Source organism: Doryrhamphus excisus, chromosome 11 (genome assembly GCF_030265055.1).
Source record: "Doryrhamphus excisus isolate RoL2022-K1 chromosome 11, RoL_Dexc_1.0, whole genome shotgun sequence".
Lineage (NCBI taxonomy): Eukaryota > Metazoa > Chordata > Actinopteri > Syngnathiformes > Syngnathidae > Doryrhamphus > Doryrhamphus excisus.
This window is the reverse complement of record NC_080476.1, coordinates 7,305,229-7,332,356: the sequence shown is the minus strand read 5'-3', so window position 1 is coordinate 7,332,356 and position 27,128 is coordinate 7,305,229. Positions and strand designations below refer to the sequence as shown.

Here is a 27,128-nt window from a genome sequence, read left to right as displayed (position 1 = left end):
GAAGCAGAGTTTATTCAATACTAACCCAGATTGTTTTACCTCATGAATTTCATTGTATTGATGCCTTAATACTACCAATGCTTCCATATCATGGCCACGGAGCTGTAATCACAACTCTTGTTAACAAGGTGGCACTGTTGCTTAGCTACAAGTGTTGAACCCTGAGAGGGTGATGGGAAGGCAGGGCTGCTTCCCCCTCCTACCATTAGACAGCCGCGTATGCAGAGAGGCGAGCAGTCGCGGTGGATGCAATCCATTGGCTTCTCGGCGCTGCTGCTAATGTCACAGCCCTGTATGTAGCCCGCACTGCCTCCACCCGTGTATTTCTGTCGCCGCGGCCCGCTCTCCCTCCCCCTTAAATGGTGTGGGCAGGAGTGGTATGGAAGACTGCATTGGGAAGCTTCGGTGGAAATGGTCTTTGCTGTTGGTATTGCTCTAGCACCATTCTGGTGACAACAACATGCCGTTGAAATGGAAAAGCGGTTCTCCTGTCAGCTGGAAATTCCCAGTGCCGGTCCTTAAGACATCCCGGTCCTCGCCGCTTTCACCTGCCTACATGTGAGTAAAAGCTGAACAGCGTTTATTATATCCAATTGTGGAAAATGTTGTTCACTTTTGGAGAATTGAAATTCATTTTTGAACTCTTAACATCGTTGTTCTTGGTTCCACAAATGCGAATGAGCGCTGTACGCTTTTCAGAGATTAGGCTTGTCCAGCATGCTCTTGGTTCTTCTCTGGCACAGTGTTTTGCTCTTGGACAAGACAAGACAAGATTTTACCGCTTGTCTGGACATGGCAAACACCACATCCCCGACTCTTGCCCTCTGCCTGTGGCTGTGTTTATTTGGAAACGGGGACTGGGCGGCTTGGGAGGAGCCTGCCTTTGTCAGGATGTCTGGCTTGCCCTGGTTTACAAGCTATTGTCATCTGCTACTGTTCTGGAGGAGGGGGAAGGGTAGGCTAGAAGGTCTTCACACTAGCTCTCGCCATCATCTCTCTTCGGCCTTTTTTGCATCAGCTCTCCTATTGTGGTCCTGTTCACCATGGCTTTAGATTGCAAAGAGTAAATATTAAAAATTGTGTGCGTGGAGGTGAAATAAATCATTTCAAGTCGTAATTTCCTGGTTAATTTTATTAGATTTTTTTTTTGCAGAAGTGGATTTATGCAATCTTCAATTATTGTGCAGATTTACTTTTGAGCTACTTAAGAGCTTAATTTTGGTAGCTTAAAGAAATTCTGCACAGCAAGAGAATACATGCATCTAACGGCAGTTTTGCTCTCACACTGCTAACTGTCACCAGTGGATGTAGATCTTACCAGGGATGTAAGCTATGTGCCTGTTCCCTATTGAGATTTGAGTCTTGATTGAATGTTGGTGCGTTATCAATGCTGTAAAGTATTAGCACAATTGATTGTCTTTTCCCATCTTTAATGTGACCCCCGCCCCACCACCACACATAAGCGCACACACACACACACACACACACACGGTACATGAAAGCAGCCCACGATAACCTCAGTCTTTGCAGCAGTTTGTGTAAATGGCCGTACCCAAGCATGCCCCAGTAGTTGTGGTGATGAGGCATCCGCCCTCACATTCCCACCCACATTTATCCCAGCAGTCTGTGGATCAACCATCCAGCCATGGAAGCAATATTTGTAATCTTTGCAAAATAATATGTGGTTTTCTTTATGTACACATTGCATTCACTTTATCACTAAACTGCACATGACAAGTGAAGACTCAAGAGTGTGCTTGTGGATTGGGATGGCATGTGTATGTCCCATTAAGGATGTTGAGTGTGCCAACTGGCGATTGCAGTATGTCAAACCTCGAGGCTCCACCTAACTCCGCCCCACCAGACCACTTACTATATTTGAAATGTGTCTATTGTAAGCTGTGTTTTTGGGCAGGTTGATATCGGGCCCCCAATTATAGGTTACTCTGCGGTAAGGAAACGTCCCTCTTTTGTAGGTCCTTTACTGGAGCGCTTGAGGCTTTAGTGATATTTTTAAATGCACATGCTGCTAGGGTAAAGGTTGTATCAACAGCAGAGGTTTTGGATAAGTATAAGGTCTATAAACATTTGATGTGTGACCAGATCAAATTGTTATATTCTATGTTGTACACTATGTGGTAAATTTAAAAGATTTAAAGTTTGCAAGACATTGACAGTTGTTTCTCACACATTTGCAATTCAGTCTCTGGCATATGCGCGACCCTAGTGAGGATAAGCAGCATAGAAAATGGACGGATGGATGTAGCTTGGCTAACCTTTGTAATGGGATGTCAGCCTCTGCACATATCACTACAAAATCTTCAAACTGTAATGCCAGTGCTTGTAATTAAGGAAGATGTAACCACCCAAGCAATTCCAATCGCGGTATTAATAGAAGAGAATCTTTTGGGACACCCTTATAATGTGAATATATTTAAAAACGATGTGTCACACAGTGCTCTTATTTTGAAGGCGGGAAACGTGTGCTGAGAAGGTCTGTTGACGGTTAAGACAAGTTGGGTGCAAGAATAAATGTGCTACTCCTCCTTTTTTCACTCAGACCTCACATGACAAAGGGCTAGAAAGTAGCCCCGCGGATACCGAGGATCTACTGTATTTCTCAAGTGGCCTCCTACGGCTGGGTATTTTGTTAGCATGATAATTTTGGCAGTCTCCACCAGATGGCTGTTTGGTTCACTCGGTTTTGGAAACTGGTTCATTTGATCCATCAATCAAACCCTAACTGCGTTCCAAAAATAATCAAAATGCCGTCGGTTTGACAGCTGGCATCAGACCTCAATAAGAACTGGAGACATTTTTTTGATCACTTTCACTTTGAATCTTACTTCCACTGAATAAATAAAATACCTTTTCATGGTCAAAAATAGTCGGATGACATTGTCAGCCAAGGCACGAGATAATGAAAATAAAAATCATAAAATAGCTGCAGGTGCTCCCATACAGCAGGGTCGTCGGATGCTATGGCCTGAACTCAATGATGCAACACTTCTTGTGCTTGAAATACTTACAGCATGAATTTTAATTTGGTGCTTTAAAGAAAAATAGCTGCATTCGCCTGTATCACTCGTTACAATTAGGGAAATATAGTAAAACATCAGTACAAAAATCTATAATTTATGGTAACAGCACAATGAAAAACAGTTTTTTGAGTGAGAGTGACTTGAAAAGGACTATCAATATTTTTTGTAATTGAGGTGCTAGAATTATCGGAATAATCGTTACAGTCATAGTGTACACGCAAGTAGCCATAGGAGGTGTTTTCTCAAGCCCAACATCACATGTTTTTTTCACCCTGTGCTCACTCATCACACCATATTCACGAGTCACTTGTCACCTTACTTACTGGATTGGATTCACAAATTATTATTGTGCTTTTTTTTATAGACGTGTATGTCAAGAGATTTTACACGTCAGGAAGCATTTGTTGATATAGAACCGGGTCAGAATTTTCCATAATGCTCCATGCAGTAATTTCTAAAAGCAAGGAAGTTGAGTACAACCCTATAACACACGCTATTTACTGGCATTCACCTCCATGCTACTGCTATGCACTACTAAAATTCTGTTTTTAGTATTATTTTTTGCTGGTGTTGTAGTACAGTGACAAGTTAGTTCACATTTTTAGGAACATATCTGAACTATCTCTAAGGAAGTACTATTTTGGTCCTGTTTGTCCTTTTTAGTATCCTGTTCTGGGTTGTCTGCCTTCTGCAGCATCCTTCAGGTTGATTTAGCATTTTGTGCATGTTGACAGATTGTCTACACCGCCCACACTGAAGCATTTTTTTTTCTCCTGTTAACTATTTGTGGTGCAGGTTGGAACATTTTACATTTGAGGTAATGACACACTTTAATAATACAGCTATTACGTTTTAACAATAGACATTTTAAAGCATCATTTCAGGCTTGTTTGTTCATCTGGTTAATTTGGATTTGTTGGGAGTTGATCATATTTGTTTGAGGAAATGACACACTCTAACAGTAATAACGATTACTTCTTTTCCGTTTCAATCAGAGATTGCATCTACAAATAAATTGTGCTTTTATTTTTGGTTCTCTGTGGAATAAATGGTCTGATTTCATGATGATGATGATGATGGATAACATCTTCACGGTTTCACAGTGTCCACCGCCTACTTGCACATCATCTGCCTTAAAAGCCTGTTTGATATAATAGAGATGTGTGACACAAGATTCTTAACACTGTGTGGCTGTCTCCTTTTCTGCCTAACTGCCTCCAACTGCGTGACAAACACAAACAAGCAGTTCTTGTAGGAAAAAAACCTGTAATTTCACTGAGCTCTTTTCTGTTTTGACTTATCGGTTGATCAGAAGGAAGAACTGAGCTGCTGCCTTCTAAGCAGGTGGAAGCTCTGGGAAAAACAAGCGTCTTGCTGCGTTCAAGTGTGTTTTGTACACAGATTTATTAATATTTGTTATTCATGAGGCCTTATGTGTGACACCTGAAGTATGATGTCACGATTGCCATTTTAATAATTACAAGAAAAAAATAATCCACCTCACTGCAATAAACAAGCCAGGTTTACACTGTGCTGAATAGGCGAAAGTACTGCTTCTCCTGCATTATCCTACTGACTTTACATTGTTGTTATTGTTATTGAGATCTCATTGAGATGACATCCTGTATGGTGTAGCATCTAAGCATTTTCTATGCCGATTATCCTCACGAGGGTTGATTTTTATCATGAACTCCAATCCACAAATCATGTTACTTTAGGGAAATGTTATGCCTTATCACTACAGTCTTGTCAGTAGACACAAGTAGCGTTTGCATACGCCCTTGAAAAACGTGAACCATTCATCAAAAGCACTTTCAATTACATTCCACCATACAGGCCCCCAGGGTGGGGGGGGGTTAAGTTTTACGGACCACAGCATTGTCTGTCAGATGCTCACAAACCCTGAAATAAATGATTTCATGACGTTTCTATCGGTTCACAACTGAGACTAAGACTGCAAAGCTATTCTTATAAATCTTTCAAGAGCCACTGTCATCTCGAGGAAAAGCCAAGTTGACTTTAGCTTCTTAAACTGTCACTGGTAGAAGGATGTTTTTAAGCTTTCCACTGACATGAAGGGATTTGATAGACTGCCACTTTCATTGCCTCCTTACTCATTTCTTCATTTCCCCTGGTGCTTTTTAATGGTTTCTTTAAATCCATCCTCCTGTCCTGTTCATTCTTAAAACCAAGATTAGTAAATAAAGGTCATGCTCTGTCCTTGCAATCTGACCTACAGATAGGAGCCTCAAAGCAGGCAAGTGTATTAGGCATGTACTATTCTACAATGTATGCCAGAGTCCGTAATTATTTTCTCCTAATTTTGTACAAATATTATTTTCTGGGTTCACCTGCTTGTTAGTGTTTCCATCCATCTCATGTGGGATGCTGTAGATCCTGTCTTCTTTGTTTCGTTCTGGCAGCCACCAACACTCCTTTGTGGTGTGGACAACCCATTCTCTGCTTGCTGCATGTCCGACTTACCACCTGACAGGGTAAATGTAGCTGTACAGTACCTGTGGTGTGTCCTTTCTGTGATAGTTACCACGGTGCATTTAGAATTTGATGGTGTTTTCATATTCCTGATAGTTGTTCATTCCCATTCTGTGTGATATTAACTATTCACTTCTTTCACTTTCATTTCAATACAGGGGTACCTTGGTTTTCCTTACTAATTCCTTCCAAAAGTTCAGACAAAAATGAAACGAAAACCGGAAAATTTTTCCCATTGGAAAAGTGTCATTTGTTCCAGACACCCAACATTTCTATTAAATTTTTTATATATATCTTGATATATTGATAGACAATATATATCCCAATAATTTTTCTGCAGTGAGTTTAGACAAATATGCATTTAAAATTTTATTAAAATGTAAACAATTTCATATAAAAACAGCAACTGAAATAAAATAGTATATTCTCTATTTTAATTAAGTACAGAAAAAGTTGAATATAATATTAAGTACAGAAAAAGTTGAATTCAATCATGCTGCACTCACGGTAGTCTCTCTGCAGCCTGGTTTAGCGCCGTTAGCTCTTCCATCTCACGTTCCCCATAATGACAGATGGTAAACATGGTTGACCCTCTTTTATCCAGCAACCTTTGTACCATCTTTTGTGCTGTTCACTTCCACTATGCAGCCTCTCCTCCTTCATAACTCCGCAGGGATGTCCAGTTGCTCAGCGTAGCGAAGGGGTGCCCAATGCTAACAGCTGCTATGGAGCTGCCGTAACTAGCTTGCACTCGAGCGGTGCCATCTTGAAACATGAGACCTCTGCATCAAATCTAGTCTAGAACGATATGCTTGTTTTTGATATTGTGCTTAAAAATATTGCAATGCTGCTCAGCCGTAGTGTCAACTGAGTATCGCAAGACTCAAGATAGCTGAATAAACCATCCATGCTGGGACTAGTCCGTCCACATCTTTATTAATGCCACAAGGTTTCTACTTGCAATATTGTAGGATAACCATGACACTGTATGAGAACCAAGGCAAATTTTTGGCTAAAATGTTTGTCTCAAGCTGAGGTGAAAACACGATTTGACTGTATATAAATATTTGATATATATAATAGATCAGAGGTAGGGAACCTATGGCTCGGGAGCCTGGTAGGGCTCTTTTGATGACTGTATCTGGCTCTCAAGCATTTCTTACCACAATAAAAATGTATTTTTGCTAACATTTTAAAGTAAACATCACAGAAATAATATTAAATTAAATAATGTTAAAAATCAACAACTTTTTTATGCATTTTAATTCGTCCATCTATTTTCTACTGCAATACGGCCGACCATATCCATCTTTCTTGAAGATATTTTCCAGGTCAAACACCAAAACTCGATTATTACTGGGTAATGCGGTAGTGTACCTCGGTCATTGAGATGTCAACATGTAAATGTAAACTTTCCTCCTTTAGTCAAATAGTCACCTAGCTAAAGCTGCAGAACCAAGCCTTTTGATGAAGATGGCCAAAAGAATTAAATATACTGAGTATGGTGCAAAATTATGCAGCAGCAGAAGTTGCATTAATGGCAGCAAGTATTTGATTTATTATTAGACACTGCGCTGCTCACGAAAGTGTGCTGGCCACACCCCATTGGCGTGGGGTAGTGTGCCTGGTCTACGTAATTAGAGCCCATTATATCTAAAACTGTTGGTCTTACATAAAAATGCACACATTTTATTGCATTCAATGTTTAAAAAAATGTATATGGCTCTCACAGATACACATTTTAAAATATCTGGTCTTCATGGCTCTCTTAGCCAGAAAGGTTCCCGACCCCTGTAATAGATATTTGTGGTAGTATTGATTGCTATCTGTGTTGTCTGTTTTCTGTCTTTGCTTATGACAATATTTCAGTTAGTATTCCTTTTTCTGTAGTTGTGGGAATGGAACGCAAATGGCAAGCAGGTTAGGCGGTTACAATGTCTCGCTATCACATGCTCCTAATTTATTTGACAGTACAAATATCGCACACAGAGCCTTAAAGGTCGAGCCCCATCTTTTCCAGGATGCTGGGCGACGTCCAATTTGTTCAAAGTCAAAATGTCGCCATTGTCATCACATCAAACTTTTTTATTAATGTACGGGAAGCGTTTCAAGTTACAAACAGGTGTGTAAAGAAGTTAACCACTATATAATAAACTATATGAACATAAATCTTGTTGATCAAGCGGGGAGAGGCTGCTGAAGGTAGTTAACATTCTTAATTGTCATAAGAATAAACAGATGTTGCACTGTATTTTTATCATGTGTTGTTGTCAATAAAACTGGGATATTTCTATCACTTAAAGAGCTTTGTATGAAAGAAAGAATATTGCCGTTGCTCTTATTGTCCTTGTATATGTTGAAGGTGTTGGTTCATTGTTAAGTATGCAGCGCTAGCCCTTTGTGTGTGGGTAAGTGGTTATCTGGTGCCATGACCTCACCTTTTAAGTCCACACACTCAGCGCTGCATTCAATAGAAATGCCAAAAAACTGATTGTGCTGGCTTTTTTGTATACTTTTGAAATGGCAAGAGAATTAAATGTGCCATCTTTTGCTTTTGTTCCATTATTGTACCGGTATGTATTTTATCAGGCTAAAATTCCCAACTGAATAGGATGATCTATATTGCGTGGACACATCTTGTAGAATATTTTAATAGCCTGCAGAGGCTTTCTAGTGAAAAAAAAAAAAAAACTTAAATACAGTTTGCACAAAGCACAGGGGAATATACTTGCAAAATCGTCCCCATTCACAGAGGGACTGAGAATTACCTCATTGTGTAAATAGTCCCTTTCCAGAAAAATGTTAGTGTGCTACATCTGACAAACTCTGCCCGCTCATGGGCCTTTTTGAAGACTGAGATTTATGGCTATGTTGAGCCAGATGTTTTTGTAAAACAATATTTTTTATCAAAATCAGGCCAGTGAATGTGAAACTGAAGGCTCTTAAAGTCTGGGATGCTTCTGACAATTCTATCATCTTATCCGATGGAAAATAGCTGTAATAATTTTTCAGCCTTGTATTCACAGAAGCTGTGAATAAATCTCCACTCTGTGGTCCGTCATAAAGGAGTCCTTCTGGTGTTAAACTGACTTCATCATTGCCTCCTTGCTTAAAAATATTGCCTGTCTGTCTATACATGACCCACCTACCAGTATCATCCGCGTTGCTGTTTGAGACTCAATAACCGACAGATGTTTATCTTACTGATGTAATTATTGGCCTACATAACAGCGCTCGCTAACGTCATTTTTATCAGTACATATGAATCCACATCCCAATGTAAATGATTGTCATCTTTACACGTTTGCTCCAAGGCATAATTACAACCTTATTTTAGTTATGTGTGCAATTTGTAGAATTATTTATCATTATAATATTTTGCACTTTTGTCTCCTCTCAATAAATAATGTCTCAAGGAACAAGTTCTCATTCTAATGTTTAATATTGTGTTGTGCAGCCCAGTTGTGTAATTAAATTTCTTCATCTGAGAGACGATGCATCACGCAGCTCTGCACTTTGCACTCATTAGTGTCTTGCCCAAGTCTAGACACAAAAATGTCACTCTGTGTTAAAAGAGAACCCAATCAGGGAGCCTCTGGAGAGCAGCTCCTGAGCTAAGGAAGTCACATGGATCGTTCAAACATGTTCTTTCTCATTTGTTTTTTTTTTTTTTTTGCTATTGTAGCTATTTTTGGAAAGGCTTTCTGTTCACGGCCCTAAGTACCACACCATTTATTACAACCTGCAATGCAGATGTCTTGGATGGTGCAAACAGCATGGAAAAACTGCAAGACTGATTCTGGTTTTGGCACCAAACAAGAGGCCACAGGGGCTATTCAAGCTTACGGCTTCTCCATTTAGGGGCATGAATACACTTTGCACATTTTCCAAACGGAAATGTTTTATCATCTAAGAATTCTAAATAATTTAAATATTTTTACTAGTCTCATCTTGTCTTTTTTCTGTCATCTCTTATATCCAAGTAGAAAGGTCAGCTAAAGGTTAGGAATCACATTCCGTTTACAACGAACCACAAATCTCAGTGGTAATTGCATTTTGACCTTTGATGTAGACTGGATGAAATGTTGAAGAGTTATTGGTCATCTCATTCACCAGTAATGCCAAATTTCACACCCAACCGTCAAGCCAGTTCTAGGTGGGACTTTGTGTGGATATACTGACCAACCTGTCAATGCCCACTTTCATATTTCACATTTTGCCACTTCTCTGCAATATGTACCCTTTCAGGGTTGCTGTGAGTCAAATGTGGAATATGTTTTCCTGATGAATGACCAGAGAAGATTTAATTCGACACAATTTCACAGATGGTCCAAATTTCCAAACATTACAGTCACAATATCAAGCAACCCACCAATGAAATGTGCTTTGAAAACTGCAGTTTTCTACAGATATTATTGCCAAAAATATCTGTTTCTGTTCACTGTCTTGGTTATCATACGGCCAAACGGTGCACCGAACAAAACCTGTGCTTGCACGTCATTCCGCAGAATTAGGTGTCCAAACAAAGCGTTGGTGACGCTGGGAAGATTGGATAGTAGTTCAGAGAAAGATTCTGATTAGGGTATCCTTTTATTAAATTTTTGTTCGTAGAACACACACAGAATGATGAACTACTTTGTTTCCGTCTCCTTTCTTTTTCCTTATAAGAACTGTGCACCCTGCTCTGATGAGCTGTTAAGGCGCACTGTTAATTACGCCTGCAAAATGATCTACCATTGGGCCAAAGAAAGTTTGTTGAAGACAAAAAGGAACTCGTAGCAAAGTACAAAGGTAGCGTCTGTTCTCGGGGATTGTAATATAAAGGTTCCACGGGTTGCTGGGGGAACAGTTTACAGGAGATGGATTAGCACCATTTCACATGGGGAAAAATTTCTTCGGTTTTCTGAAGCTTTGGTTTTTGTAGGACGTTTTGGAACAAAGTGACAACAAAAACTGAGATTCCACTGTAGGTGTGCAAGGCACCAAGAAACTACCCTTTAACCGTTCCACTTTGTTCAGAGCTTGACACTTCAGGGCATTTCTTGGTCAGTTTGACAATTTTTCCATTTATAGCATCTACACTTCCGCTTTACCATCCCAAAGTGTCCAATTGCAAGCTGAACTAGACCGTGAAAGGAATGTGAAACTAATGGAAGCGTATTCTGTTTTTCTTAACAGATCCCTCGTAGAGGACGACGACGCTCACATGAAAGTTGCTCTGGGCTACGGTGATATGGGCATCTGTGCTCACCTGCAGGCATCAAAGACTGGAAACACGCGTTTTTTCACAAGCAACACACACAGCTCAGTGGTTCTTCAGGTGATATGAATCACTTCTACCATTTAAGACTCTTAGACTATGCAAAACTTGATACGGTGTATTAGCTAAAATGGTTTGTCCCACAGGAGTAGGTCTGTTGACACAGTTAATACTTTTCTGTCATAGGGATTCGACCAGCTGAGGATAGAAGGATTGCTATGCGATGTCACATTGGTGGCTGGGGATGGCGATGAAGCTTTCCCTGTACACCGAGCCATGATGGCGTCCTCCTCCGACTATTTTAAAGCCATGTTCACAGGTGGGTCTTAAAAGCCTCAGACGGCCCAGAACACTTCCTCCTCCTTGTCTTTCTGGTATAATTCGTGCGTGGGTTGTACAGCTATGATTCATTAAATAGCTTTCTCATGTAAAGCATTATATTTGGAGTAATTATTCATGAACACATCCATGCTTTTCCCATTTATGGCAATATTATTTTTTTTACTAACAATGACTTCATGCTTATCTTCCCAGTATTGTGAGAATCTGAGAACCAGTTATCAGTGGTAACATTATTGCCTCTTTACCATGCTCACAGCATATTAGCAGATGAAATTATTACTTTACTGCTCTAGTGATGTAGTGTTACACCGTAATCATGGTGTGGTACCTACTGTATATCGGTTTTAAGGTTACGGTTTAAGGAACAAAACGCAAAGATGATTTTTAAAATGAAACAAAAAAAAAATCTAACTGTTGGCAGGGTAATTCTCCAATAAATAAAAGCATTGTGGGGGCAACTTTGATACATTTTGTGGTTTTAAGACCATTCCAATATACACAATCTAGTCCAAGTGTTCTCATGCACTTTTAGGCACACTCTCCTGTCCATCACTTTCAATGTGCAACATCTTACACCCCTACTTGGTACAAATTTCACCCTATAAACTCACTAGCAACAACATTTGGTCCAGCTTGCAGTGGTGTAAAATTGCACAGCATCATACTGAAAGATGTATCGAATATATTTTTATTTAATAATTTTATTTAGCTGCACATCGGTACTGCAAAGCATTGAAGTAAGATTACCTTGAAGTTATAGAAATGAGGAATATTTTTAATGATCAGGGATGATGATATAAATATGAAATTCTTTGGAATTGGATATGTTCAACTGAATGCAATTTTCATCCTCCAAGCTAAAATATCAAATGGATACAGCTGCTCACAGACTTGTCAGTCAAATAAGATTATGTATTAGTTCTACTTCCCCTTATCTCCCTGCTTTTCCCCGATGCAGGTGGAATGAAAGAACAGGATTTAATGTGCATCAAGCTCCACGGAGTTAACCGAATAGGCTTGAAGAAGATCATCGACTTCATCTACACAGCCAAGTTGTCGCTCAACATGGAGAATCTACAAGACACACTCGAGGCAGCAAGCTTCTTGCAAATCCTTCCTGTGTTGGATTTCTGCAAGGTCTTTTTAATATCTGGGGTAAGGTGACGCACATACACGCGGAGTGTATGATTATGGCACACCCATTTTCACCAATTGTACAGAGACCAGTGGTTTACATTTGCATCTGTATAAAACTAGATTTAAAATGAATTAAAACTGATAAATGTATCTTTTTGACTTGATATGAATTCCAAAACATTACATTATGTTCTTGTTGTTCAGGGTAAAAAGCATAGGCTGAATTTTATTTATTCCAAATTATGGTTCCTAATACTTGAGACCTTGGTTGAGGTCTTTTTTTAAAGGTCTTTTCTTCTCCATCCTTGCAGGTTTCCCTTGACAACTGTGTCGAGGTGGGCCGCATTGCGAACACGTATAACCTTACAGAGGTGGACAAATATGTCAACAATTTCATACTCAAAAACTTCCCCTCGCTTTTGGGCACTGGTGAATTTGTCAAGCTGCCGTTTGAACGCTTAGCTTTTGTGCTCTCCAGCAACAGCTTGAAACATTGCACTGAGTTGGACCTCTTCAAGGCCGCTTGTCGCTGGCTACGTTACGAAGACAGTCGCATGGACTACGCCTCAAAGCTCATGAAGAACATTCGCTTCCCCCTCATGAACCCGCAGGAACTCATCAATCACGTACAGACAGTTGACTTCATGCGCACTGACAACACGTGCGTCAACCTTCTCCTGGAAGCGAGCAACTACCAAATGATGCCCTACATGCAGCCAGTCATGCAGTCAGAACGGACAGCCATCCGCTCAGACAGCGCCCACCTGGTCACCTTGGGCGGTGTCCTGCGGCAACAGCTCGTCGTGAGCAAGGAACTGCGTCTGTTTGACGAGAAGGCTCACGAATGGAAGGCGTTGGCACCTATGGACGCGCCTCGCTACCAGCACGGCATTGCGGTCATTGGCAACTTCCTCTATGTGGTGGGGGGCCAGAGCAACTATGACACCAAAGGCAAGACGGCAGTGGACACGGTGTTTCGCTACGACCCTCGCTACAACAAGTGGATGCAGGTGGCGTGCCTTAATGAGAAGCGTACCTTCTTCCACCTCAGTGCACTCAAGGGACACCTCTATGCTGTCGGTGGAAGGAACGCGGCTGGGGAGCTTGGTGAGTTTATTCCTTTCTCCTTGCTTTCCTCCTATCTATCAAGCAGTAACAAAGGATCTGATTAATATTGCATGAGATTAGGCTCTTGAATATGAAGGAGTTGTCTGGGAAGGAACTTGTAGTTTAATAAGACCCACTGATGTGGTAATCAAGTTTTGTTGTGTCAACATGTCCCTTGCTGAATTTTCTACAATATGGTCATTATCATGGCCGCATGTACCATGTACCAACAGCATTGCAGTATTTCTTTTTTTGGGAGATTTGTTTTGTTTGTTTTGCATTGTAGGATGTGGTGAGTGTATTAATAAGGGAACATAACACAATATGTATTTTTTCAAACCGAGATCGATTTAACTGTGATTTCTGCCCACCCACAAGTAAGAGATTTCAAGGTAGAATAGAAAATTGTACCTGTAGATTTGCCCTAATCAAATATGGCATCATTACTATTGTTCTAAAAATGTTGTTTTGTTCAAACAAACAAACGAGTCTAGTTTCAAGTTCTTGTTCAGCCATTTCGGACCACCCGTAGCACATATTTTTAGATTTGATTATGTCTGGGACAATGCTGGCATATGTTATTATGTTTCCACACCAAATGTATGTATTATTTCATGGCAACTCTAATTACAGAACATAACTGGACCACCACACACTGCTTGAATTGAGAAAATGGCCACTGTGCAAGCGGTCATCTTTTGTAGGTTTATAATTAGACCAAAGAGCAGTGCCCCAACTCTCTGGCTGTCCACCTCGTGGCCAGGTCCTGCTTTAATGTTCCACTGGCCTTTAACGACACATCACAACAGTATCCCAACCCCTCTGACGCTCCCCCCTCAGCGAGCTGAAATGGAACCAAAAGCATGACTATGTGATGGAAGCAGATCTAGTTCTTATAATAAGATGTTCTTCCCAACCACACTTGTGGGTTTAGGCAAAGTAATTACAGCACTGTAAGCCCTAGTGACACCAATGACAGAGTGTTCATCTTGTAACTGGTAGCCACGGTAGTCTTAAGGTCAATGGGGGCGCTGTCAACTTGTTTTTAATGGTCTTTTAAGCTCAAATCTTCTTTGTCTAGGACTTTCTCTTCGTTTTCCATCAGACAGAATGCTCCAAGTCAGCAAGGTTCTCATCAGTCAGACCTTTTTGGCTTGTGGTCTTTTCCAGCAAAGCAAGCTCTGTGTTTTTTTTTTTCCTTCGTCTTCTCTCCCCTTCTCTTAATCCTATGAGATTATTGGGACTAATCAGACGCCGCAGAACACTAGTCGGTTTTTCGATCCAATTACCGGGTTCTGTCCCCTGTGTTTTGGGCCAAATCTGAAGGTCACAAAAATACCATGACTAGGCCAGTTGTCCCTCTGTTGCCAGCTGGCTCCATTAAGACTTTAGAGGAAAAAAAAACTGCAGGCGAGTACAGTCATGTTTATCACAATGTGTTTTTTTTTTCATCTGATAATCGGACAACAGGCCAGCAAAATAATAACATAGTAAATTCCCAACATTTACAAGTTTGTTTGGTCTTCTAATTTGTTTTTACGTCTTCACTTGAGTGGCTACAATTACATGCACAAGTCAAGGTCACTTTCAAAATGACTGATGCAAAGTATTCACTCATCCTGCTCACTCAGATTCCCTCTGCTGGCCCATAGGATGGATATGACTTGCCACTGAATCTTCTGACTAATTTTATTCATTTGCAAGGCTTTGTTGCCACTAATTTAACACAAGCATTAAAAGATAGACAACTAAATTTAGTTGTGTTAATAGTATTCATCATTCTGATAAATTTGAGAACAACATAATAAGAATCACGTGCCTTATATGTTTGTCACATCGCTTGGTAATTTGGCCATTGATAATGTGCGCTTACTCATGCTGTGAAACTTGCCTCTTTATAAATATGCTCCTCGCCACCCATACTTCCCTACCAAATTCACTAAGGCTAGTAGGCTACTTTCACACTGCAGGTTATGACACCCAATTCAGATCCCGGGGGTCTGCTGGAGCCAATCCCAGCTGACTTTGGACAGACATAGACAAACAACCATTCTTACCAATGACAATTTAGGGTCTCCAATTAGCCTGCATATTTTTGGAATGTGGGCGAGAACCCGAAGAAAACCCACGCACGCTTGGGGAAAACATGCAAACTCCACACAGAGATTCAAACCCAGATCTTACAAATCTCCTGACTGTGTGGCTAACATGCTAACCACTATGCCCAGTACCTTTCATCCAAGTCTTGCATAACACGCCTTTCGATGAAGTGTAAGACAGATTTATGCGACCTGACGGTTGAAACAGCAGTAATTATATTTATATCGACATACGAACGAGTCCTAATTCGCATTTGAAAAAATCTGAACTGCACTGACGAGAGAAAATCAGATACAGGTCACAATCAGAATTGACCTGCAGTGTGAATGTAGCCTAAATTACTTAAACACCATTCCATCAATACCAGTGTTTTTGTAGGATCCTTCCTCTGGGACCCATCCATCCATCCATCCATATTCTATGCCGATTATCCTCACTAGGGTCACGGTGGGTATGCTGGAGCCTATCGCAGCTGACTTCAGTCGAGAGGCCACCCAATCACAGCATCCTGTAGGACATTGACAGAAATTCTTTTACAATCTCACAATCTCCCAATTTCCTGTTCACTCGATGCTGACGGAGTTTTCGGGTTGCATCGCCCGCATTTTAAAGCTGTGTTCCGGCTCCCACACTGAGACCCTCCAAGGCCTCATTTGCTGCTGTTTGTCCTCCTTAGTTGTGTGTCTTGCCCTACTTTCGACTAATATGTTCTCTCCCCTTCTTTAAGCTACTGTGGAGTGCTACAACCCAAGGACAAATGAATGGACATATGTTGCTAAAATGAACGAGCCACACTATGGCCACGCCGGGACAGTGTATGGAGGCTACATGTATATTTCAGGTAAGTTCACACCTTGTATTGACGTTGTTTCACTGTCATGATTGCATGACATTACATTCAACAACACTAATGTAAATCCAGTATACACTGGTACCCTGCGTTTTGTTATTAATTCCTCCCAAAAGGTAAGCAATTTTTTCTATAGGAAATTAATTCATTCATTTTCTTCCGCTTATCCTCACGAGTGTCGCAGGGCGTGCTGGAGCCTATCCCAGCTGTCTTCGGGCCAGAGGCGGGGTACACCCTGGACTGGTCGCCAGCCAATCACAGGGCACATACAGCCAAACAACCATTCACACTCACATTCATACCTATGGACAATTTGGAGTCACCAATTAACCTAGCATGTTTTTGGAATGTGGGAGGAAGCCAGAGTAGCCGGAAAAAAACCATACATGCATGGGGAGAACATGCAAACTCCACACAGAGATGGCCAGGGGTGGAATTGAACTTGGGTCTTCTAACTGTGAGGCCTGTGCACTAACCACTAGTCCATCGTGCAGCCCGAATTTATGTAAATGAATGAGAAAAAGACAACTTTATTCAAACCTGCTGATCTAACTTTACTCAGTGTTGAGTTTGATTTTTGATTTTGGGGGGGGGGGGGGGGGGCGGTGGGGGGGTACTGGTGGAGACTGGACATTGACATCAGGGCTTAAGCTTGCTGCTCTTTGAGTGTCACCTCCTTACTTGTTCACTTCATTGGCTTGAAAAGAACAAATCCTGCGCTATGGAGATGAGTCCTAGTTTCTCAGTGTAACTAATCCTAGGCCTTTTTTTAAATACAAAGGAAGGAGGGGTGTATGGATGGGGAAATTTGGAAGTGTTCATCGCAAAGTGGAGGATTGAAGCATGTGTGGGAGGTGTCACACAGAAGAGCGTGTGTGTTAATCCGTCCTGGCTGTGGGTATCGCGTTCTTACCGCAACATAGAGTACATGATGAGGCTGACATTTTGCATCGTGTTTCTTTTGTCTGAATACATTTTTGGTTCCACTTAGATTTAGGGAGGTGAGTGTCAGAGAGGATCATCGTTGATGTGGAATACACACTCGTACATAGTTTGAGCCTACCTGGATTATTACTGGTTGAAGCCTGCAGGATTTCATTGCTCACACATCCAAAGATGAATATAGAACCACCAGACACAACAGTGGGTACACCTGCACAAATGAGACTGAATGTAAGTGATTCTGCCATTATTGAAGTGGTTTCAAACAGCTCATACTGAAGGGTACATTTATTACATTTTTGTCCAAAAAGGGAATTAAGGGAATCTATCAGTATTATGCTGTGCTCTTCCACACAAACCTTTGCTTGGATCTCATTAGATTGTGCAAGTGCACCGAAGGTAAGTGTTTGGAGTGGGTCCAAGAGTCTCACGTGAAACTTAGATTTCAAGTAGTGCTTGTGGGAAAAAAAATCTTAAAAAATAATGCAGTACTTAAAATGCTCAAGGCTAAGTAAATGGCCAATTAGAGGATTTTTGTTGCACTGAGGCCCTGCAGCACCCTCAGGTCTCGGGGGATTAGAACCGCTGTGCAAGGTGACCCACGCTGAAGTGCACTTCTGTGTCGGTCTGTCACAGCGGATCAGCACGCGTTGTGCGCCCGTGCCGCTCCGCTGTCTGAAGGTATTCTGTCAGCTGGATGAACCTGACACATGCACTCAGCCCACGGACCGTCACAGCTCAAGTGGCGTGGCACGGTCCAAGACGCCAATAGAGAGCGTAGTGTGAGCATCCCGCTGTCCCGCGGTTCAAGCCATTTTTTCACTTACAGTCTTCCACATGAGCTCTGTGCGATTGGAGTGATTTGGGCTTGAGTGGAGAAACACCTCAGATGACCGGCGTGTTATCTTGAAGTACTGTTTATTGTCATTTCATGCTAAGAATTCAATCAGTGCCAGAACACTTCTCCAGCATACTGAATGTTAGGTTACATGAGGTTAATGTGCTGCCTGTCAGCATGCCTCAGTTGACTGAAGAGGTCTGAAGGATGCTTGTACTGTACATTTACATATCTGCAGGAATTCTACCATCCTGCTGAGAATTTATGGCTTCACAAGTGAAGTGCAAGGTCTTGTATGATTCGGACTGAAGGCTCAGACATGTACCTGATAATGTGAAAGGTGCCCTACAATTCAGGGGAATCACGGGTGAATGATGACTTCATCTAAAAGGGAATGCTAAAAAAGAATATCATAGATGAACTTGACTAGAAATGTCCAAACAGAACGGTTGGTTCATGTTGTTCCACAAATTCTTACTCACATTTATAGGAGTGCAGACAGTTTTTCACCCAAGGTACACCTGAAAATTCAATTAAACAAATTCAAATTCATTTCTTTTTGTGAAAATTGCTCAGCAGTTTGGTTGTTAATGTACCAAAAAAAGAGCTTGGCTAAAGTAATGAATGACACATGAAGCATTAATCTTTAATTCATTTTAGTACAAAAAGGTAAAGACACTTGGAAATGGGTTTGTTTATGGATGATAATGAATGAATTGGATTTAAAATAATATAACTTTCAATCCGTGTTTCCCACAGGGAATGTCACCAACTCATCACTGTCTCAGTCTCTTAACTAGATTTGTCGGTTGTCACTTAAAAAAAAAAAAAGTGAGATAAAAAGATCGCTAAATATAATGACAAAGTCTATAAGTTAGCAACACTGATCCTTCATGGTTCTTTTTGTCCGGAACACCAGAGCGTTTTAGTGTCTTTATGCGCAAGGGCGAACAGGTAGTACCAAATCCATCCATTTTCTATACCGCAGCCAATCACAGGGCACATATAGACAAACAACCAGTCATACTCACATTCATACCTATGGACAATTTGGAGTCACCAATTAACCTAACATGTTTTTGGAATGTGGGAGGGAACCGAAGTACCCGGAGACAACACACACATGCACGGGGAGAACATGCAAACGCCACACAGAGATGCCCGAGGCAGGAATCGAACCCAGGTTGCCTAGCTGTGTGGCCTTAGTGTAGCACCAAATCCATCTGTGGTATTCCATATTTGTGGGGTACCAAGTACAATGTACTAGGTACTAGATAAGAACGTATAATAAAGTGAACAGATGTTGAAATATACTAATATTTACAAAATGCAAAAAACGTGTTTACTACAAAAATTGAATATGCTTTGCTGCCTCACCTGCTGCGTCTCTATTTGGTAACTTTTTAACGGGCTTTTGACAGGACATTTGTTTTTCATGTGCCTGATCAGGGAAATTTGATTGTGTGGTAAAATGTGTCAACATGTGGTGAAATCCTAAATGATGTGAGCGCTTTATGGACCCATATGGCCTCGCAATGGCTTGCTGATTAATAGGACATTTGGACTTTGGCGTACCTTTGATGGCAGGCACAGCTCTTTGCCCCAGTGTCTTAATTGTGGATTTGCTGTGTGTGGAGCAAGTAGTTGTATAAAGAAAGTCAGACTTGATCATGAGTGGGCGCATGTATTACAAGTCCAAAAAGACAGGCTCCCACAATGAAGCTCGCACGCGATCGCCGGGTCGCATCCGAAGCGAAGGATTCTGTTTCTGCTTGGCATTCACTGCAAATCTTTGCTGCTCTCGCTCCTAGTCTTTCTGCCTGGGGGGGTACGAGCGGGGCGGGGATGGGCTGGCTTCCACCCAAATGCATGCTGGGATTGTGTTCCTCTTTATTTTAAGCCTTCCCTGTAGACATGTCCTGTTTTTTTTTTCTTTCCTCCCCACTTTGCCTCAGCTTTGTGTGTCTCGACGTCTACAGTCTGTTTGTGCACGTTTGCGTGAGCACATTGTGCCGCTCTTCTTTTGTAGTCAGTTCACCATGGCATGAATATTAATGTCATTCTTATTGCAAATGACTAAAGATTTTTCAAATCCTTAATGACACCGCTGAATGTGAGCATATTTGTCATCCCCTTCCACAACATGTAGGAGGGCGCATGAGTTACTGATTGGTCTGATCGCATCACACTTCCCTCCCCCAGCGGTTAGCGTGCAAGCTAATTAGTCCTCTCTTCTGGTTGCAGGGGGCATCACTCATGACACCTTTCAGAAGGAGCTGATGTGCTTTGACCCAGATGCAGACAAATGGACTCAGAAGGCACCCATGACCACCGTGCGCGGCCTCCACTGCATGTGCACAGTGGGGGACCGCCTCTACGTGATCGGCGGGAACCACTTTCGAGGCACGAGCGACTACGATGACGTGCTCAGCTGTGAGTACTATTCCCCCGCCCTGGACTTGTGGACTCCTATCTCCCCCATGTTGCGAGGCCAGAGCGACGTGGGAGTGGCTGTGTTTGAGAATAAGATCTATGTGGTGGGCGGATACTCGTGGAACAATCGCTGCATGGTGGAAATAGTTCAGAAGTACGACCCCGAGAAAGATGAGTGGCACAAAGTGTTTGACTTACCCGAGTCGCTGGGTGGAATTCGAGCCTGCACACTCACAGTGTTCCCCCCTGAAGATATCTCAGGCTCGCCGTCCAGAGAGTCGCCCCTTTCAGCACCTTGATGAGTGAAGGGGGGAGCCCTATTTTGGTCAAACCCCCTCAACCCCCTTACCTCCCCAACAAACACATATAGACATTGTTTGCACTTCTTGGGACTAAGTGTGTACTGCTACCCTCAGTCCTGCAAATGTGGTTCAACCGACATACCGTACAGTCACGGCAACCGATTTACACCTTAATGTTGCACACTCTGTTTATATTTTGTCAGGAAAGTACCTTGGCCTGTAAAGGGGACTTTGCAAATCAACTTTTCTACCTGATGTCGCCGCTAGTCATACGCCGTTGTGCGGAGCAGAGTGACTCCGGGGCAAACTCAGGGCTCGGCCCAGGCCCGTTCAAAAACAGCTCTCCTTCAATTTCACTTCTATCCTGCGATTGCTACAAAACTGTTAACAAAGTGGTGTTTTCTAAATTTAATAAAGATGGTTTTTAAAGTATGTAGACTTTCATGCTTGAGGACATTCCCAGTCTTTTCTCTGATTGATTCCCAGTCACACTTGTCAGCTACGGACTGTTTACTGCTGGTGTAAACAATCTGCTGCCCGGCGTTACCTGGAAACTGGTGCTTTCTCGCCATGCTGGCATCGTGACAGACGGTGGTGTCACCCACATTCTGCCCACCTGCTCTTGGCCAATTAAATCCTTAGTAGCGGCATATGGTGTCCGAGATGAGTGCTTCCCGCTGTTACTGGGAACAAAAGGTTTGTGTAATAATTAGGCGAGTTTGGTCCATAGTGTTATATCCTCATTATGCTCTCATTACAGCACATTACTGTGGTGCCTCTGATTCTCCATTTATTTGTGATCACATCAGATGGGAGCAGCATATAATTATTTGCCAGCATTAATATCAGGTACACCTGTACCAACTACTCTGGAAAAATCGAGCTGACAATCTAACAGACTGGTGGAGAGCATGCATGAGCGCTGTTATTAAAAATTATATGTAATATGGTTAGTTAAACAGTGCCAAACAGTGAATGTAGTATGGCTAGTTAAACGGTAAGCTACCAGAAAAGTAATTTATCTCAGTTGCCGTCCTCCTCCGAGGAACTAAAACCACTGAAGTTGTCTTGACAACACAGAATTTGTCATTCGCTCTCCCTTTTTCAAAATCCATTGGTGATAGTGGATGATTGGCGGTCCGAGTCGCCCAAACAGAAGCTGTAGTAATTCTTCACTTGATCAAACTTAAGATGTGTCAGAGATTGATGCTTGAGACTTCAAAACACACTAGTTTCCGCTTCACTCATCCACATCACTACTTCCTGAAGCTGCACGCTAAACATGATGGAAAATGTTGTTATTAGCTACTGTACAAGTCGCAGGGTTCAAAACATGACAAAAGTAGACACTTATTGAATCAACCAAATATTGATAGTCAGAATTTAAATTTGAGGTGCACTCAAAACTTAAATCACCGCCATGTCATTAAGAACACATACAAATATAATGTACAACGTTAAGTTCATGAAAAATAGTGGCAATTAAACCTTGTACTCACTGAAATATGTCACCAATAACAATTATGTTGGTTGGACACAAAATTATTTTTAGCCATCAATATATAATTAATGTTTTATTTAGGTGGAGCAATTTGGCCCCATACCTATAGCCAGCTTCTTTTTCTTGCAATTTGCTTGTAGACCAGTGTAATGATTTCCACATCAATTTGTTTTACAGGGTGCAATTACAGTTCATATCAGAGCCACTCAATAAACCCATCATGCCAACAGTAAAATATGGTGGTAGTATGATGGTCTGGGGCTGTTTTGCTGCTTCAGGACCTGGAAGACTTGCAGGGATAAAATTCCTGTCAGGGTCTTTCCAGTAATGAAATCATCTATAATTAAACCATCAAAGAAAAGGCTGCATGTTATTTGGGATATTTTTCATCACAGTATCGCAATAATATAACAATTACAAGCATGGAATTTCCGTTTCATGTTTGACTAACAATTTCCAAAAATATACATCTTTACAGGTTCACAGAATGTGTAATATATGTCTGTAAACGCCTTCGTTTTTCAGACAGAATTGTGAAACGACGCAGTGGGACAGCTCCTTTTAAATAAGGTAATCAAAATATAAGAAACACCTCAGTGGAAGCGACGCTCGCACCTCACAGCTTCATACTGTTCACCGTGTGACATCGCGCTCTCACTAAGGGTGGCAAAACACAATCTTGTTTTTACTATCTCACCATCCAGACCCAGTGGAGCGTGATCTGTCGTCTCTATTCATCTTTGAGGCAGTGCACTTTCAAAATAAACCTCTTTTTATGAAGTCTGAATACTTCATCCTCCATGTAGTCAGACTGCAGGGCTGCTACTCTTGAATGCTAAAGTTTGTGTAAGCCAGTGTCAATATTACATGATGGTGCTTGTGTTTTAATGAACAATGCAGCCCTTTGAGACAAAGCAAAGGGGAAAAAAAGATGACACACGTCCTCCCTCATATTCTTCTCCTTTCATCTTCTTCACTACCTGTGCTTCTTGGTGGATTTCATCACCACCGGTGGCATTATTTACCATGTGATAAGGTGTGTGTGTGTACAGTCTAGCACACATCTGGGTCACCATGTCTTCTCAAATGGCAGGCAAAAAGTGACCTCCAGGCTCCTGCGCAGACAATAGGTTTCAAATATGTATTCAAATAATTTTTCAAAAGTTTAAATTTGAATCAAATTTCTTAGAGTTCCGAAAGCACCCATCCTCACCCCGACCCCATTCATGATGAAACACTCCGCAGAGATGCAGAACCTCACTGTCTTCTGACTGCATGCACAATGGTGTTAATGGCTATTGATCCCAGCAGCTGGCAGACGGCCCGAGTATCTAAAATAACTCCTCGTTGCATAATCATATTCATCTCATTTCTGCAATGAATCAAACGCAAAAGGTGCTTCAGAAAAAGGCCTGCATCTCTTTATGAAACCTCGCTAATGAATATTCATAGGTCAAGTTTTTGGTGCTCCGTGTCCCATGTGAGTGTGTCGTGTATATTCTGTCCCTGATTCCCCTCTTCTTCCATCACCAGACGCGTATGGGAGATTATGGCAGTGGTGGGAGGGGTAATTAGGGGCTTTGTTTTTCTTCAACATCTGGCCATGTCGCAGACCTAGATTTTATTGTACGCATGGCTTGTTTACCCAAATTGCAAAGTCTGTGTTCTACCTCCAAAGTGTAGCATCTCTTTCCACAGATAATTCCTTTTATGCATTCTTGCCTATGAAAAAAAATACATCAAAATACTGTAGCTTGTTTTTAGGATGTGTTATTGCTTTCTGAGATAGCTGTCAATCAAGTCAGGCGTATTTACATTTTACAATCAAAGGATATGGGGGCCACTTTGATATTTATAATATGTATATACTTTGACATTTATAATGTATATTTACATATTAAAAAGTCCATATATATGAAGTATTTATTAATGACAATCAGGACAAATACGAGGGGGTATGCTGGAGCCTATCCCCACCTGGACTGGTTGCCAGCCAATCGTAGGGCACATATAGACATTTCTGGCAAAAGCTAAACATCTTGGCGACATCTAAAGAACTCCAGGAACAAATAAGAAAGAAAGTAATTGAGATCTATCAGTGTGGAAAAGGTGATGAAGCAATTTCTAACGCTTTGGGACTCCAGCAAACCACAGTGAGAGCCATTATCCAGAAATGGTGAAAAATGGAACAGTAATTAACTTTGCCAGGAGTGGCCGGCCAACCAAAAGGACCTCCAAGAGCGCAGCTATGACGCATCCAAAAGATCACAAAAGACCCCACAACAACATCCAAAAAACTGCAGGCTTCACTTACCTCAGTTAAGGTCAGTATTCATGGCTCTACCATAAGAAACACACTGTGCAAAAACTGCCTAAAATACTCTGTAGTCTGATGTGTTTGGAAGATGTGTATATCATTAAGTAAGAGAACATCATACTGACAGTAAAAAGTGGTGGTGGTAGTGTGATGGTCTGGGGGCTGTTTTGCTGTTTCAGGACATGTAAGACTTGCAACCATGAATTCAGTTGCATGTCTACCAAAAAATCCTGAACGAGAATGACGGGACATCCTTTTTTGTAAACTTCCCTTGCCTTCCATCCTCAAATGTTCTCAATTTGATTTAAATTGGTTCTTAGTTGGATTTAGATCAGGGGAACAGATGGTCCAAAAGCCTGAAGTTCTTCTCCATGAAGTCCTTTGTCAGGCGGGCATTGTGAACTGTAGTGTTGTCCTGTTGCCTGTGCAACATCTCCACATAGCTTACCTGCCGCTTGACGCCCCTGCACAACCTGAAGCTCCATTGTTCTATTGAAGTAAAACTCCCAGATCATGACGACGTCCCCTCTACTGTGTCGTGTGGAAAACATCTCAGGTGGGATCTCTCGTCGGAAGCTCTTTTTGTTCTCATCAGATGTCTAGGTATGTGTATTGCTTTGGTGCTGTTCATTAAGGTGAATGTAAAACGCTACCCTGTTCAGAGATCCTTATCAAGGTTCACAATTCACAAGGCCTCCAAATACGGTAGATTGCAAACATTGTTTCAAATTTCATTGTTTACGAGTACGAGTCTTAATAAATGCCTTACCGCTAATAGATGCTGGGTCCTTTAAGCAGTTCATTCATTCATGTTCTACCGCTTATCCTCACGAGGGTCGCGGGGGTGCTGCAGCCTATCCCAGCTGTCTTCAGGCGAGAGGCGAGTTACACTCTGGACTGGTCGCCAGCCAATCACAGGGCACATTTAGACAAACAACCATTCACACTCACATTCATACCTATGGATAATTTGGAGTCGCCAATTAACCTAGCATGTTTTTTGGGAGGAAATGTGGGAGTACCCAGAGAAAACACGCAAACGCCACACAGAAGATGCCCGAGAGTGGAATTGAACCCTGGTCTCCTAGCTGTGAGGTCTGCGCGCTAACCACTCGACGGCCATGCAGCCCCCTTTAAGCAGTTGAATAAATAAATGAACCCAACCACATCATGAGCAAATGCGGTAAGTAGTGAAAACATAAATAACCTGCTGTGATTTATTGACTTCCGGAACCATCTTCAGTTGATTTGTTTTCCATTAGTGCCTGGCAACAGCATCCCGCAGCATATGTAGTTGACATGACTTTCTCATCAAGATGAAACGTCCGTCCGCCATTGTGTGACTCGGCTCTTAAGTGGGAATGAGTGCCCTCGGGCCCTGGGGGTCATGTTTGATTGTTTGCGTGTTGAATGTCCTGATTGATACCTCTTTGCCCTCCTCAGTCTCTGTGTCCTGCACAATGCCAGGTTGCCGTGGTTACTGGAGTTCTTCAGCTTATGAAATGAAAAGAACACTTCACAACTCGTTCGCCTGTGGAGTTGAGAGGAAGTCGCTCACCCGTCTGGCGAGCAGTGAATGGGGAAGTAAAGCAAACATGTTAACTTTGGAGAAGCTCGTTTGTTACCACTGCAAAGTCATCATGTTCATCCCCCATTAGAGTAACCCATTTCAATTTCCACTTCATTAGCACTGAGCCTCAGGTGCTCTTTACAGCCATGACCTCTAGTGGTCTTAATGGGAACAAGACAGTGCTTTGATTCACGTAATAAAAAATGTACAGTGGAACCTTGGTTAGCATTTAATTCCTTCCAGAAGGTCAGACTCTAACCAAATCAATTTGTCCCATAAGAAATAATGTAAATCCAATGAATGTGTTCCACAAAGCCAAAAATGTTAACGTTTTTATCGATGTATAAATGATTTAATGTGACTGAAAGCGGGAAGGGGATGCACGGTGGATGAGTGGTTAGGAGACTGGAGTTCGATTCCACTCTCGGGCATCTTCTTTGCGTGTTTTCTCTGGGTACTCCCACATTTCCCACACTTCCTCCCAAAAAACATGCTAAGTTAATTGGCGACTCCAAATTGTCCATAGGTATGAATGTGAGTGTGAATGGTTGTTTGTCTATATGTGCCCTGTGATTGGCTGGCGACCAGTCCAGGGTGTACCCCGCCTCTCGCCTAAAGACAGCTGGGATAGGCTCCTGCGCCAAGCGGTACAAAATGAATGAATGAAAACAGGAAGGTGGTGGTAACCTAAAATGTTCATTGATGCCTTTCATTCATGATTTATATTCATTTTGAATAGTTTTAAGCATGTAAAATTATACTTGTATATAATATATACAAATATATATACATACACACACACACACGCATCCGGTAATGTCATGCAACATGCTGACACGTTTACATAAACCCTCATCATCCTCCCATGGACACACACTTACAAGTTAATCCTTTT

At 41.7% G+C, this 27,128-nt stretch overlaps 1 protein-coding gene across 1 annotated transcript; it reads left to right on the top strand.

Moving 5' to 3' along the window:
- The first annotated feature begins 232 nt into the window (after window positions 1-232).
- klhl13 (kelch-like family member 13) lies at window positions 233-25,440 on the top strand. Its single transcript, XM_058087650.1, has 7 exons — window positions 233-558; window positions 10,713-10,854; window positions 10,981-11,113; window positions 12,095-12,291; window positions 12,585-13,380; window positions 16,208-16,321; window positions 20,355-25,440. The coding sequence occupies exons 1-7, from the start codon at window positions 461-463 to the stop codon at window positions 20,840-20,842; spliced, it is 1,968 nt and encodes a 655-aa protein (XP_057943633.1). The 5' UTR covers window positions 233-460; the 3' UTR covers window positions 20,843-25,440.
- The last annotated feature ends 1,688 nt before the right edge of the window (window positions 25,441-27,128 follow it).

What these genes read in the sequence shown, in the direction of transcription:
- klhl13 (XM_058087650.1), top strand. Translation starts at nt 461, where the DNA reads ATGCCGTTGAAATGGAAAAGCGGTTCTCCTGTCAGCTGGAAATTCCCA. An exon ending in AGGTCTTTTTAATATCTGGG is followed by an intron (nt 12,292 to 12,584) that starts GTAAGGTGACGC and finishes CCATCCTTGCAG; the next exon opens with GTTTCCCTTGACAACTGTGT. An exon ending in GAACGCGGCTGGGGAGCTTG is followed by an intron (nt 13,381 to 16,207) that starts GTGAGTTTATTC and finishes CCCTTCTTTAAG; the next exon opens with CTACTGTGGAGTGCTACAAC.